We start from the raw sequence: 15,080 nt of genomic DNA, 5'->3' as shown, positions 1-15,080 counted from the left end.
TCAGTCCCTTACCAAGATCAACCGCTCTGCGCTCTTCGCGTGGCTCTGGACTTGGGATCCAGACCTGATCCCGCGCGCCTCTGACTTCAATGTCATCAACCGCCCCGATGTTGTGCGATCTAGGGACTCGCTTCCGGAAGGCGAGCCGGTGGAGCAGGGCATCGAGGGGCCACATTTCCCAGTCCTGATTCACTTGGATGTGGTTAAGGACTACACGCCCCTTTCGCCGACGGATCACGACGAGGAGCTGGAGTGGCCACGCATCTACAGGCACAAGGATTGGTGCATGGGCATCAAGGATGGTGAGGGCCGGGCACGGGCCTTGGCCTCAGCCAGCTCCTTCCACGCGGGCCGCCGTTCCGACGATGATCGCGATGATGGGGACAACGGCAATGGCAGACGGCGTGGCAAGCGTGGCGGGGTGCGTGAGCGCGTGCAGTGCCGTGACACGGTGGCTCGTGCACCGGAGCCTCGCCGATATCGCCGGCGTGATGTGGGGCCTAGAGATGCACCAAGAGCCCAAGGGCAGGCTTCGGGTGCGGCTGTGGTTGAGAATGCTGGTGCTGCGAAACCGACTGCTCAGCCGGACATGCATGCATCGAGGAGCCAGGACCGCGTGTTCGTCACCCCATCTCTGCAGCTGGTCCAGGGTACGCCCTCTGCTGGGTCATGGGAACAAGAGATGCAACAAGGCGCTGAGAAAAAGCTGCAGCTGGACGATGATGAGTGCAGCGACATGCAGAGCATGGCTGGGGCAGCGGTTGGCATGGACACCTTTGACAAGGTGATGAGCACTCATGTTCTGCCATCGGCAGAACTGTCTGCCCGAGACCTTGTCCATGCTGACGCGGTGGGCTGGGAGCCGACCCCTGTTGATCTCATGCCGCTGTACTCTCCACCACGACAGCATCTACAGCTCTTCGACATCACCCTGCCCTGGCCTAGTCAGAACATACATGATGCAACCTCCATCACAGCTGCTGCGATGACCTCTCACTTCAGTAAGAACCACAACACCAACAGCTATGAGCTACCCCCGCTGCCACAATCCTTGGGGCCAAGCGCACCAAGCATATGGGATGAGGCCCCCTCTCTTGCCGCCACACAGAGGCGGTATGGCTGGGAACAGCCTACCCTGCCGACAGGGCCCTGATGGCTGCCGAGCTAGGAGGCAGGCCAGTTCACAAGCATGTGCTGGGAGCCAAGCTGGGCTACAGGCCCGGAAGTGGTTTTTGGGCCCGGTGCATCCACACGGCCCACGCCACCGGAGCAGGAGTTGAACCAACCCAATGTCCAATCACGGGAGGAGACTCGAGCGAGACGCGCCCTAGTGGAAGCCAATCTATCAGGGCCCGGGCTTTTGACGGCGATCACGGCAAAAGTCTCGGAGCTGCACATTGACGAGCAGCGTGCTTTCATAAGCAAAATCGTTGCGCTGCGGTCTACATCAATCCTGGGCGCGCCGGCCCCTCCCGCCTCCGCTTCTCGCCCCATCAAGCAGCGCCTCCTATGCGCCATGAAGGCATCCAGGCAGAGCACCCGGCTGCTTCGTCTCAGCTCCAACTACTCCTCTTCGAGGCGATCGCAGGCGGCGATAAGCGTCAAGTTGGGCTTCATCAGGCGGGCGGAGGATTTCACGGATGACACGCTCCTGGAGTACCTGAACTTCTTTCGCAACCCAATGCCACCAGAGAATGTGGCCAAGTTAGCAGAGATCGCCGGTCTGAAATCCCCATCCCGGCTCCACCTACCAGATACTGAGCTCCAGGCGATCCTGGACGAGCTCGCTGTTTGAGCTGCCTAACGCGTCTGCAGCTGAACGCGTCACCTGCAGTTTCTTCAAGTTTCCATATGATTAGCTATTATATGAACTTGTGTCATGTTAGTCGTGTGCGCCATTGTGGCTGCCTTGCAAACTATCTCTCTGTTCTGTATCATGTGGATCATGGCAATCAGTGTCTGGTTCTGAACCCTGCAGCTATATGTGTTTCCTTATGAATGAATGTTTGTCTCTTATCAACTGGAATGTGAGGGGCCTAAATGACAGGGCAAGGCGCGCGGCCGTCCGCGCAATGTTTGAGCGTCTGAACTGCTCGATTGTGTGCTTACAGGAGTCCAAACTCTCCGCTGTTTCTGACGTGGATCGCGTGGAGATTGTTGGATCGCATTTCGGCAGGCACTCGTCTTTAGACACTGAGGGCACTCGCGGAGGCGTTCTGTTGTGCTGGCGATCAGATTGCTTCAATGCCAGCAACATCGCTGTGAGAGATTTTTCCATCATTGTATGTTTTACACCGGTCGGAGGAGGGGTTGCTTGGTCGCTGTCAACGGTGTATGGGCCACATGATGATCGCCGCAAGCCGGTGTTTCTCAATGAGCTAGCCACAATCCATAATTCCATGGGAGGGCCATGGATTGTGATTGGAGATTTTAATCCCATCACAGATCCGAAGGACAAAAGCAACAACAGAATCTATCGCCGATGGATGAATAGCTTTCGACGCACACTTAACAGATCATGCTTGCATGATATACAGTTGATCGGCCGGAGGTTCACATGGAGTAATGAACAAAGCACACCAACGCTCGTGAGGTTGGATCGTGCCTTTTGCAATGTCGACTGGGAACTTGTCTTCCCTGGCGCAAAACTTCTGCCGCAATCATCCTCAATTTCGGACCACTATCCCCTCCTCCTAGTTAATGATGTGATCACCAAAACAAACATAAGGTTTCACTTCGAGGCGTACTGGCAATTCATCGAGGGCTTCCATGATGTGGTGAATCAATCTTGGCATATGCCTACCAGGAACGCATGTCCTATCACTAGACTAAGCGACAAATTACACAGACTTAGCAAAGCTCTGCAAGTATGGAGTAGAACACTTGTCGGAGACATTCAGAAGCAGCTCATGACAGTGAATGAAATAATCCTTCAGCTGGATACGGCACAAGATTTCAGACTGCTCTCTGCTGAAGAAAGAGAACTGCGATCCAAGCTCAAGTCGAGATCCCTAGGCTTGGCTATTCTCTTGAAAATTAAACTTAAACAGAGAAGTAGAGTCCTTTGGCTGAAAGCTGGGGACGCCAACACAAAAAATTTCCAAAGGAAAGCCAATGCTAGGCATAAAAGGAACACCATTCATGTGCTTCAGGGGCTAAATGGAATATGTTCTTCCTCGGACGAGATGAGCAATTTAGCTCATCAACACTTCCAAAACATATTTTGCTCTTACCATCCACGATCCGTTGCGCTAAATTGGGATGAGCTCGATCTTGAGCATGTGGATTTGTTGGGCCTTGAGGGAGAAATCACCCTAGAGGAAGTGAAGAGAGCAATCGACGAAATGCCAGCAGACAAAGCGCCGGGGCCGGATGGCTTCTCGGGGGGATTTTTCAAACAATGCTGGGAAACCATCAAGCAAGATCTGCTAGACGCCCCCAAGCAATTATACAGAATGGACAGTCGAGGTCTAGCGCGTATTAACATTGCTATCTTGGTGCTCATTCCTAAGAAACAGGGGGCGGACACGCTACAAGAGTTCAGGCCAATCTCACTCCTTCACAGTCTGATCAAAATCTTCTCTAAAATCCTAGTGGGTAGGCTGGCCCCTAAGCTAGGTGATCTGGTCGATCAATGTCAAAATGCGTTTATCAAAAAACGCAACATCCAAGAAAATTTCTTGTACATTCAGAACACTATTAAGAGGCTACACAAGACAAAGACACCGTCAATCCTTCTGAAACTTGATATTGCCAAGGCCTTCGACTCGCTTTCATGGGCATACCTGATGGATATGTTAGAAGCCCGAGGTTTCGGCGCGCGTTGGCACGAATGGATTGCCAAGCTGCTCCGGACATCCACCTCTCGTGTGATGATTAACGGCCAGCTATCCGATGCCATCCAACATCGGCAAGGTCTTAGGCAAGGGGATCCGATCTCACCTTTCCTATTCATCCTTGCCATGGACCCTCTTCAAAGGATGATGACCAGGGCCACATCTTGCGGTGTTCTTACGAAATTGCCCAGACGAAAACCGCTGATGCGCAGCTCCTTCTATGCGGATGATGTGGCTATATTCATGAACCCGAAGGAAAGCGACGCGAGGATGATCAAAATGCTTCTTGACTGTTTTGCTAAAGCCTCGGGACTCCAAGTAAATGCTAACAAGAGCACGGCTCTCCCGATCAGATGTGGCGAAGCCAACTTAAACAATATCATGGCGCCCCTTGGCATCCCTCTCAAGCAGTTTCCGATCACATACCTTGGCATGCCTCTATCTCTCAGGAACCTAATCAAGGTGGAACTTGACCCGTTACTGCTCAAGTTTGGCAACAAGACTGCCGCCTGGAAAGGTGGTCTCATGGCTAAGAGTGGACGCCTAGTGCTCCTCAAGTCTGGCCTAACTTCGCTCGCCATCTATATGATGACGGTGCACAAACTACCGGTTTGGGTCCTGAAGCGTTTGGTGCAACTATGTCGCACTTGGTTATGGAGTGGAGAGAACACATGTACAGGGGGAAAATGTCGGGTTGGATGGAACATGGTTTGCCGCCTGAAACACCTCGGCGGCCTGGGAGTGCTAGACTTGGCCAAATTTGGAACTGCTCTGCGACTTAGATGGCTTTGGATGGTTTGGCAAGACCCACCTCGGCCATGGAAGGGGTCGCCGCTGCCATGCGACGATGACGAACGCATGTTGTTCGCCATGGCTACTGATATAACAATTGGTGATGGTGGTAAAGCCAACTTCTGGCATGACCGCTGGTTGAGTGGACAAAGCCCAAAGGTTATTGCCCCAACATTGTTCAAAATCTCCATATGAAAAAACCGAACCGTAAAAGATGCGATGCGGAATGAAACTTGGCTGTTGGATCTTGCAAAGGGACTCTCAGAAGATATGGTTCCGGAGCTTACTGCTCTAGCGGGACTGCTGGACGATGTGGTGTTGCATGATGGGCAAGCAGACACCATCACTTGGCGCTTCACTCCATCACACGAGTACTCTGCCCGTTCAGCATACCTTCTGCAATTCAAAGGTGCCACACACATGGAAGGGTATAACCTGATCTGGGCAACATGGGCACCAGGGAAATGCCGTTTCTTCTTATGGACGGCCACATTGGGAAGGATTCTCACCGCCGACGCCTTGCTACGACGGGGATGGGACAACAATTATTTTTGCCCCCTGTGTGAGCGGAGTCTAGAAACCCCATCACACCTGCTCATTGAATGCCCTTGGTCGCGATATGTTTGGGAAAAGATCGCAAACTTAACAAATATGACTGCCCTGCTCCCTTCATCCTGGACTGACCGGACCAGCATCAGAGGCTGGTTGGCGAGCTGCCATGGCAATGCAACGACGGACAAGAGAAAAGGAACACTTTCCCTCATCCAACTCATATCCTGGGAATTATGGGGGGAGAGAAATAGGCGAATCTTCCAGAAGGAACTTCTACAGAAGGAGATGTTTATCGCTAAAGTAAGAGACGAGATCCAACTTTGGAATATGGCTGGAGCGGGCATTCCATTTGACCCTGGCTGAGCTCGAGTAGATTAGTCTGGGGTCTTTTTGTTTCCTTTCTCCTTTTCTCTTCCTCGTTGCTTGAGCATATCTGGCGCGAACCCACCTTGGGTACTCCCTGTAGCTCGTTTTGTTCTTTTTCCCCACTGATCAATGAATTTGGTAGTCAAACTACCAACATTCCAAAAAAAGGTCTATGGCCTAGAGAAAGTGAATATACCTAATCGCAAAATACCTTTTAGGATACACATAACAAGTATAGCTTACAAATACCAAGAAACAAGTATACAAAGTTTTTTTCCTTAAAAGAAACACTTGGATGAACTCTCCCAACTTGTCGCAGGCCCAGTCACGTTGGCCCAGCCTCGCAAGCGCATGTCCCAGTCCTAGTAGGCCCACCACCACCACGGAAATCTTTCTTGCTTCCCAAGATGAAGACCCAAACCCAAACGCAGAAAAGGCCCGGACTCGCCTCCTCCTCCTCCCCCACAACTCGCCAATGCCTCGCATCGCAGAAAATTCGGGTCCATAGTTAGTAGCTAGATGGCTTCTTCTCTCTCTTTGAATCTCAATACAAAGTTCTCCCCCTCTCTTGCGGAGATCTATTCGATGTAATCTTCTTTTTACGGTGTGTTTGTTGAGACCGATGAATTGTGGGTTTATGATCAAGTCTATCTATGAATAATATTTGAATCTTCTCTGAATTCTTTTATGTATGATTGGTTATCTTTGCAAGTCTCTTCGAATTATCCGTTTGGTTTGGCCAACTAGATTGGTAGTTCTTGCCATGGGAGAAGTGCTTAGCTTTGGGTTCGATCTTGCGGTGTCTTTATCCAGTGACAGAAGAGGGAGCAAGGCACGTATTGTATCGTTGCCATCGAGGATAACAAGATGGGGTTTATTTCATATTGAATGAATTTATCTCTCTACATCATGTCATCTTGTTTAAGGCATTACTCTGTTTTTAACTTAATACTCTAGATGCATGCTGGATAGCGGTCGATGAGTGGAGTAATAGTAGTAGATGCAGAATCGTTTCGATCTACTTGTCACGGACGTGATGCCTATATACATGATCATGCCTAGATATTCTCATAACTATGCTCAATTTTGTCAATTGCTCAACAGTAATTTGTTCACCCACCGTAGAATACTTATGCTCTTGAGAGAAGCCACTAGTGAAACCTATGGCCCCCGGGTCTATTCTTATCATATCAATCTCCATTACTTTAATCTTGCTTTGCTTTTTTACTTTTCCTTTACTTTTTACTTTGCATCTTTATACCAAAATACCAAAAATATTATATCTATCAGATCTCACTCTCGTAAGTGACCGTGAAGGGCTTGACAACCCCTAATCGCGTTGGTTGCGAGTAGTTATCGCTTTGTGCAGGTACGAGGGACTTGAGCGTGGGCTCCTACTGGATTGATACCTTGGTTCTCAAAAACTGAGGGAAATACTTACGCTACTCTGCTGCATCATCCCTTCCTCTTCGAGGAAAACCAATGCAAGCTCAAGACGTAGCACCCCACTTGTCGCCATTGGTGCAGATCTGCCCCTGTTTGTCGCCATTGGTGCAGATCCGCCACCGCTTCTCACCGTTGGTGCAGATCTGCCACAGGAGCTTCCCTTGTCGCCGTTGGTGCCGCCGCAGCCGCCTTCTCCGCGCTGCAGTGGGGGTGTGCTATTCCTACCACCACAGCGGCCACCGCCGACGCTTTCTCCACTCTCCCCCATAACCTTGCAATGGATCTGGCCGCCCGCCGCTTGGCGCCGCAATTTAGGGTTCGTCAGAGGGGAAAAGAGAGAGAAAGAGTGGGGAATGAGAGAGTGTGAGTGAGCACGGGGGCAAGCGGTGTCCAAAGTAACGCGTCGTTTGCGGTCAAACATCGCTGACTGGACAGAGACGTGCCGGAAGGGCAAAAACGCAAGGGGAGCGGTCAAAGTTGGGCAAGACCACGTGTTTTCCAAATTTCGGGGCAAATCAGTCGAGGGTGACCCAACTAAGGGCACAGAAACAATTATCCCTGGTGGGTTTGTTGTACCACAAAAAAAGGTTTGTTCATAATGCAGGTTTACATGAAGCAAACATGCAGCCCCAAACCTCAAAGAAAAAAGGACAGCAATAGCATTGTGAATGTTCAGACTGTATTTTCACATTGTAATTGGTTTTTAGAACCACGGGGAGCAAATACCTATGTTTGATTGCATTGTATGAAGCAGAGTAAACAATGTGTAGTCCACTTGTGACACCATTCGCCGCCTGCTAATGGATCACAGCCACTATTACTTATAGCCAGAGAATACCATTATATCTCATGGCGAAAACAGTGTTAATGCTTGTAAAGATTCTTCTTCAGAAATGAATCACGAAGTCATTCTTTGCTTCTTCCTTACCTTCCTTACCCACGCACTAATTGTTATAGCAATGTTACCTTGTCTGCAGTATCAATTCAGAAGAGAAAATTCTTCTTTTCAACTTGACTTATGAATAGATACGGGTTTGGGAGACTGAGATCAAGCATGCTTAACTTTCTAGCTTTGCCGATATGTTTGTTACACGACTTTTCCTTTGGCATCATCAAGGAAAACTTGTCATACTGGTGTAAATCCCACGCTTTGTTGTACTCCCTTTGATCCAAAATAAGTGTCGCAATTAATTTGTATCAGAGGGAGTAGGTATTATTAGATGTTTTTATTGAGTTTGTGTTTAAATGTCCACACATGATTCTTTTGTTGTTTAAATATAGAGTTGCAAAGTTCAAAAGTCATTGAAGTGCATAAACAGTTTCAAATTTACCAACACAATTAGGTGCCTAATATAAAGTTATATTTGTATGTTAAAGGATTTTTATGAATAAAAATGATATACATCTAATGTTAATGACTTATAAAATGTAAAGGAGTTTAATATAAATGTTCACACCCAAAATCTATTATAACTTTATTTGGTGATGTAATATGATTGAGAATGAGTGGACTCTACAGTTATCGGTTTTGGAGTGTTGCCGACCCATGACCATCGATGACGAGTGATTTAGATTTAGTACAATAGAGAGTATATAGCAAAACAATAGCTGGAAAAATTTCAACCATAATATGTACTAACCTTTGTCCACGACCTCCATCGCCGCCGCCTTTATGATCTCATCGACAACCTCTACACTCCAACAATCTTCTACTTGAGCTTCTAGCGATCTTGTCCTCGCAACCTCAAGCTCCTCCATTGCCTTCTTTTGCGCCTCGCACGACAAAGCCTCTGGACTCACTCTTCTGTCTGAGTAGTCAATCTTTAATTAAACTTTGGATGCATGAGGATCTACATCCGACCTATGTGCCCATATATTCAATACAATTTGTGTTTTGGTTTTGTTTCATCACAATAAATATCTCTCTCTTCTTTATTAATATTTTATCCATCCTTTGCAAATTTTGTTCATTTTATTATGATTTTCAACATGAACACGATCATGGCATTCTCTTGGTTTAACAGACTTACCATCATTGTGGTTGACTTAGTCTTGTAGTTACTAATGTGTTTGGAATATCACTACTACAAATCATATATGAACTGGGCGCTTAACCCCTTCCATGGGTATGAAATTTTTCGTAGAGTGGGTGATTCCACTAATTGGCGGGTAGCATACCTCCCAGGGGAAATGTACTCCGGTGAAGCACGCCTATTGCCGGCGGCAATCCCTCGAGGGAAAGCCTCGGAACTGAGTATAACTAGCCACATTGACAACCACAACAATCCTAGTATCCATCAACAAACACATGAAACATTACAATGATCACAGTTGTGCCTAAACAGGGAGGAGGACCATGGAGCCGCCAAGCTAACATCGACAAAGATAGGAAATTAGGTTTATCCATATGACTACCACAATTAAAATCCTAATATTCATCAACGGCGAATGAACTTGATTAGGTTTCATTGTAACATCATGATATCCATATGATCACCACTATCAACCATCTCGTCATTGACTCGACGGTCGGATACAATGCGACCATGGTTGGATGGACATGAGGCATAACGTGTAGAGAAACTTGGGGGACAACCGGTGAGCTCATCGAGTTGATTGTAGCCAAACACAAACCATGATCGCGTCACCATAGTTGCGACATAGTGAACTCACTAACGTTGTTGCATGAACATGGGGAGCCCAAACCACCAAGGAGGTATATTAAGCCTATGATCGCGTTGTCGTGGGTGGCTGCAACGGACACCCAATTCCGTAATGACGATCACCACCGAATTGTGATGGTGCTTGCATGAGCGAGGGCCACAGGTCCGCCCACATGACCAAATAGGAGATGGAAGAGCATGTGTGGAGGATACGGAGAAATCTGAATGTTGCATTGACAAAGTAGTGTTGAGTGTGGTCTTTCTTCTGTAGCTAGTTGCTAGATGTACTAGAAAGGTGGATCAGGTCTATGGCCTAGAGGAAGTGAATATACCTAATCGCAAAATACCTTTTAGGATACACATACCAAGTATAACATACAAATACCAAGAAACAAGTATACAAAGTTTTTTTTCCTTAAAAGAAACACTTGGATGAACTCTCCCAACTTGTCGCAGGCCCAGTCACGTTGGCCCAGCCTCGCAAGCGCCTGTCCCAGTCCTAGTAGGCCCACCACCACCACGGAAATCTTTCTTGCTTCCCAAGATGAAGACCCAAACCCAAACGCACAAAAGGCCCGGACTCGCCTCCTCCTCCTCCCCCACAACTCGCCAACGCCTAATCCGTCTCCGCCACCGGCCAGCCAGAGAGCGAGCGAGCGATTCGCCGCCGCCGTCACCGCTGCCGCCGGCGTCGAGCCTGCAGGGAGCGAGCCCCTGGCGCCACCCAACAGCCTCACCCTCGCGGCCCCCGCGTCTCCCGCGAGAATCGCGCCCGCCCGCCTAGGGTTTCCGCCGCCGCCGGAGAGGAGGGGAACCAGAGCGACGAGATGGTATGTGCGCTGGACTTTCGATCCGTCTCTCGATTTGATTCCTAACCGCGTGGGCGGGCGTGGCTGATTCTCTCTGCTGATGGGTGATTCCGCAGGCAGGGCGGCTCCTCGGGCAACTCCTCGTCATGGGCGGCGCCGTCGTCGGCAGGGCCGTGGTGCAGGCCTACCGCCAGGCCATCGTCAGTGAGTGCCCCCTCTCCCTCTCCCTCTCCCTCTCCCTCTCCCCCTCTGCAAAAAATATTTGTTCCCTGCTTCCCGTCCCTTGCCCCTGACAATGTGAATGGATCCGCGCTACTGCTGTATTTGTTTTCCGCCTGTTGTTGCCAAGGATAGCTGTGGCGGGAGGAATTTTGTAGCTATTACTAGATTGCTGCATATCTAGCTCACAGCATCGATGCCAAAAGATGCCTCTTTTACCCCTTTTGAACATGTTGTGGTGTCCTGTACAAAACTTGGTGGTGGTGAAATGATGGTGACAGGATTTATTTTTTGCTTGATGGGCATAGTCTGCACTCTGGAATACTACACTGTTATAAACTGTAAATGAATGATGCAAAAAAGTTTTTTTATCTTCCACTTTACTGGTGTTTGTTCTTGTCATATATAATTATCATTTAGTATTCAAGGGTGCACACAGGGAATTCTATCATTTGATTAAAATGAATCAAAACCTTTGATTTGCCTTTGCTCCATTAGACCCTGTTTGGAACTGTTTCCTGTGAAATTTCTCCACAGGTGTCATCAACTTCATGCATTCCAGGCAAGTCCCAAGCCTTTAGATCAGGGCCCTTGTTTGCCCACCTATGGCATTCTGTAGTTTAGGTTTATCATCTCATTGGTAATTTTAGTAAACACTGATATGGGCTGAGATATTGACCATATCCTGCACAGGACACAGTTCTGCTGTGTGTAATTATAAAAGCTAACTTGGAGATGGGTTCTTCCTTTGGTTTCTTATTAGATGCATAGAGACATACATCTGCCTGAGTATTTCCCTGAGCAACATGCAGTTTTCTGAATGCAACTAATAGTTCCTGATTTGTCTTATAGATGCACAGAGAACCGGAGCTGCCCAGGAAGCTGTGAATGGTATTCGAAGGGCTAGCAAGGCTATGACCGAGCAAGAAGCCCGGCAAATATTAGGTATCAGTGAAAAGACGAGTTGGGAAGAGATTGTCAAGGTGTGTGATGATAGAAGCCTATTCTCTTGATACATCTTATTATAGCACCTGTCATGTGATATTCGCATGAATTAAGGTTTTTCCTTCATGTGTTTGTTTTCATGAAATTAAGAGTTTCAAAGCACATCACAATTTTGCTTCAGCTTAAAACTGATGTTAGATTGCAGGAGTATTGAAAAATGTCAACATCATTTACACTGTCATTTTATTGCTCTGTATCACCCCATAATTATGATTGTGGTAATATAAGCATGTTCTTTTTGTATCTTCTAGCACCTGTCATGATATGCACATGAACTAAGGTTTTTTCTCCATGGGTTTGCTTCATCAAATTAAGATTATCAGAGCACATATATGATAGTTTGCTTCAGCGTAATACTGGTGTTAAATTGCAGGAATATTGAACAATGCCAACATCATGTACAATCATTTTATTGCTCTGTATCAACATCTCATAGTTATGATTGTGGAAGGCACATGTATATCCATTTGCTGTAGACACACAAACTGATGCCCAGACTTCTAAATATTTTGCAGAAGTATGATACGATGTTTGAGAAGAATGCCAAGAGCGGAAGCTTCTATCTCCAGTCGAAAGTACACCGGGCCAAAGAATGTCTGGAGTCCATATACCATGATAAGCCCGACATAATGAACTGAACTGAGATGGGCAGCGTTTTGTCTAATCGATCGATTTTGTCAGTCGATGTTCTGTCTGAGCTATGCTGGGCTGCTGCATCAGGTCAAATTTGGTTGTAACAGGAAGTTTGTTCCACTTGACTCGAATAATATATTCAACAAAAGGAACACCGTTTGATTTGTTTTTACGGAGGCGATGCCTCGTTTCCATGCGAATTCAGATGTTGGCACATTTGTGTTGCAATCATCGGTAATGTTTGATTGTTGTAGCAGCTTGTGATTTGAACCTAATATCCCAACGTTGCTAGCATTCACCTGTAATTTTGAAGGGTGATTATGGGGTTAGACACCAACTTTCTCGCTTGAAAGTACGCTGGCTGGAAAATGTAATCTTTGATGTTGCTATGGTTCCAAAGATGTAATCTCTATCACTACATTCTTCCCTGAAGAAAAACACGGTTGGCTAGCCTAGTACTCCCTCCATTTCTAAATATAAGTCTTTTTATAGATTCCATTATGGACTTACTTATGGAGCAAAATGAGTGAATCAACGCTCTAAATACGTCTACATACATCCGTATGTAGTTCATTTTGAAATCTCTAATAAGACTTATATTTAGAAACAGAGGGAGTACATGTATGTGTTTGGAAAATCGTTACAGGAAGGGTTTGAGATACAAAACACACATGAACTAAATCAGATTAGCACTTTCGTTTATGTCCTAGCACAAAAACAAAGAGAAATTATAGATAGCTGTGAATGGGTCACTCTCAGTCATGACCAAGCACAGGGACAACAGAAATATAAAAAAGCAAACTATTCACCAACAGGGAGACCGTTAACAAATTATTAGCGCTTTTTGGGGATGATGAAGAGATAGATTACTAACTAGTATTCCCTCCGTTTCAAATTTGAACTAAAACCACGACGAGTAATTTGGAACGGAGGGAGTAGTATTTAATTGAACCAAGCACCAATCTGACGGCAATCTCTTGCCTGACCAGACAGCACTGAAAACATCTCATTACAAGTATACCGTGTCAGTACAAGTACCATATACAACCCATCATAATTTCATAAGGGAGTCAATATCTCACGGCCGCATGGGCTTTCATAAGATGATGAGTCAACTATTGGCGAAACCGCTAAATCTACATACAGTTGTCCTAGTACAAAGATTAGCCCACAAGGAAACTCCATGCGATGCGACGAGCACAAGGCAAAGCGCTAGCTGTTAAGACTGTCGATGTTGGTGCTCTGTTATTCTCTGCCCCACCACTTGCCAGGAGTAGTACAAGGTCATCGCAGCCGTCACGCACAGTAAAGGTGTACCGACAAGGCAACCCCCTGGCACAAGGTTGATCAATGTCTGAAATGAACAGAACACACAATCAGTGGTGCATATGGCGAAGTTTGAATCATGCACTTATACTGTCTAGAAAGCAACAGGCTCTGGCACCAGCATTTACATGTTGTGCCATATGCTACTTGAAAACATAAGTACTTGGTTGAAATAAGAAAAGATATTACTGTCCGCCGTGTCTCAACAACGTAATAGTGTAAATATGAAAATGCTTCAACTATTCAGTTGTCTATTTATGAACATAAATCTGATCAAGCATTGTCAGGTCCATTGTTAAGGGACAGCGAGGCACTTTATCATCCAACAAAAACAATTTAAGACCTAGTTCTTACCATCACAGCAGCAATCAGGTGAACCACTGGGACAAAGATTTGGTCCCTCTTCTTTCTCTCTCCATATCCATTAAAAGCAATAATCATCGAGGAAGTATGGATGACCAAGAACCCAAGTGCAATAATTGCTGCCAATAGCACAGAGGGTTTAGCCAAGGAAATACAACTGGTATCTTGGAGAAACAAACTATGCTGACAAGATAACATAAACTGCGCAAAAACGAACAGAGTTGGCTTAAAAACTTTGTTCAGCAGCCATCTAATCAGAAGGCTCCTTTACCTCCTTGAGGACATATTAGGGAGTAAAGAAAATGTGGACTTACCCGACACAAGGAAAAATGGCATCCTTGAGCACCTCTCGACATAAAATGTTGCTTGACCAAATGCTGGAGTTAGGAGGCTGAGGCAGAAAAAGACCGCATGAGCCAGTCCATGACCTAAACCACCAGCTGCACCAACAAATCAAAATAGAAATGAGCAAACAATAGCAGTTATAACTTGTGACATCCTCAAGGTAATGAAGAACAGATGCTCCCAACGAGCAATAATTGAATGCACATCCTTGGATTAGATTCACTCGAGTTACCAGTGTGGTCTGTATTTCCGGATAAAATTATCGAGAGCCATACATAAGCTGTGCTTTACTCTACCATGACTACAGTAATTATTAGCCTATGTGAGTACCTATTGCTAGAGTTGGTATGAATAACGATCACCAGAAAATCCCCCAATTACGATATGCACATGATTCATTTGAAGAAATAAAAAGATGGTAGTGACAACTGCAGTGTCTATTTCCAATTCAAATCCTAGGATAAACACCAGCCAGATTTTATGTAAAATGACAGATGAAGAAACATTTGGCCTTCCTTGACCAAAGAACATTTTTATGTAGCAGCGCAACAACTTACCCAAAGAGATTAGCATCTTGTCTGTCAAACAGAGACGCGGTTTAGATATTCTGTCAGCAAAGGCATCTAGCATCTCTTCCATTTTCCTGGGAAAAACAGTTATCAGCATATATCACCAGAAAAGCAATCAACGACATATTCTATATCTACGGCATCTGGCGCCATGAG

The 15,080-nt window shown here is 46.4% G+C and overlaps 2 protein-coding genes across 2 annotated transcripts in view; one reads left to right on the top strand and one right to left on the bottom strand.

The window, feature by feature from the left end:
- The first annotated feature begins 10,247 nt into the window (after positions 1–10,247).
- On the top strand, positions 10,248–12,537 carry LOC119340222 (mitochondrial import inner membrane translocase subunit PAM16 like 2-like). Its single transcript, XM_037612123.1, has 4 exons — positions 10,248–10,485; positions 10,581–10,668; positions 11,536–11,666; positions 12,204–12,537. Exons 1-4 carry the CDS (start codon positions 10,483–10,485, stop codon positions 12,324–12,326), a joined length of 345 nt encoding a protein of 114 aa, XP_037468020.1. The 5' UTR covers positions 10,248–10,482; the 3' UTR covers positions 12,327–12,537.
- Positions 12,538–13,238: 701 nt separating this feature from the next.
- LOC119338986 (gamma-secretase subunit APH1-like) overlaps positions 13,239–15,080 on the bottom strand; it is a 3,453-nt gene continuing 1,611 nt past the window's right edge. The window contains exons 2-5 of the mRNA XM_037611181.1: positions 14,913–14,998; positions 14,325–14,450; positions 14,002–14,129; positions 13,239–13,675 (exon numbers count right to left, since the gene is read on the bottom strand). Coding sequence (XP_037467078.1) covers positions 13,541–13,675; positions 14,002–14,129; positions 14,325–14,450; positions 14,913–14,998 — 475 coding nt within the window. The 3' untranslated portion in view covers positions 13,239–13,540. The remainder of the gene's footprint in view (positions 13,676–14,001; positions 14,130–14,324; positions 14,451–14,912; positions 14,999–15,080) is intronic.

The sequence above is a fragment of the Triticum dicoccoides genome, chromosome 7B, assembly GCF_002162155.2.
Source record: "Triticum dicoccoides isolate Atlit2015 ecotype Zavitan chromosome 7B, WEW_v2.0, whole genome shotgun sequence".
NCBI lineage: Eukaryota > Viridiplantae > Streptophyta > Magnoliopsida > Poales > Poaceae > Triticum > Triticum dicoccoides.
Note: the sequence above shows the minus strand (reverse complement) of the source record. Positions and strands in the feature narration are given on the sequence as shown.

Excerpts from the sequence above, each read along its gene's own strand:
- LOC119340222 (XM_037612123.1), top strand. Across the intron at positions 10,669-11,535 it reads CTACCGCCAGGCCATCGTCA|ATGCACAGAGAACCGGAGCT; the intron begins GTGAGTGCCCCC and ends TTTGTCTTATAG. Across the intron at positions 11,667-12,203 it reads GTTGGGAAGAGATTGTCAAG|AAGTATGATACGATGTTTGA; the intron begins GTGTGTGATGAT and ends AATATTTTGCAG.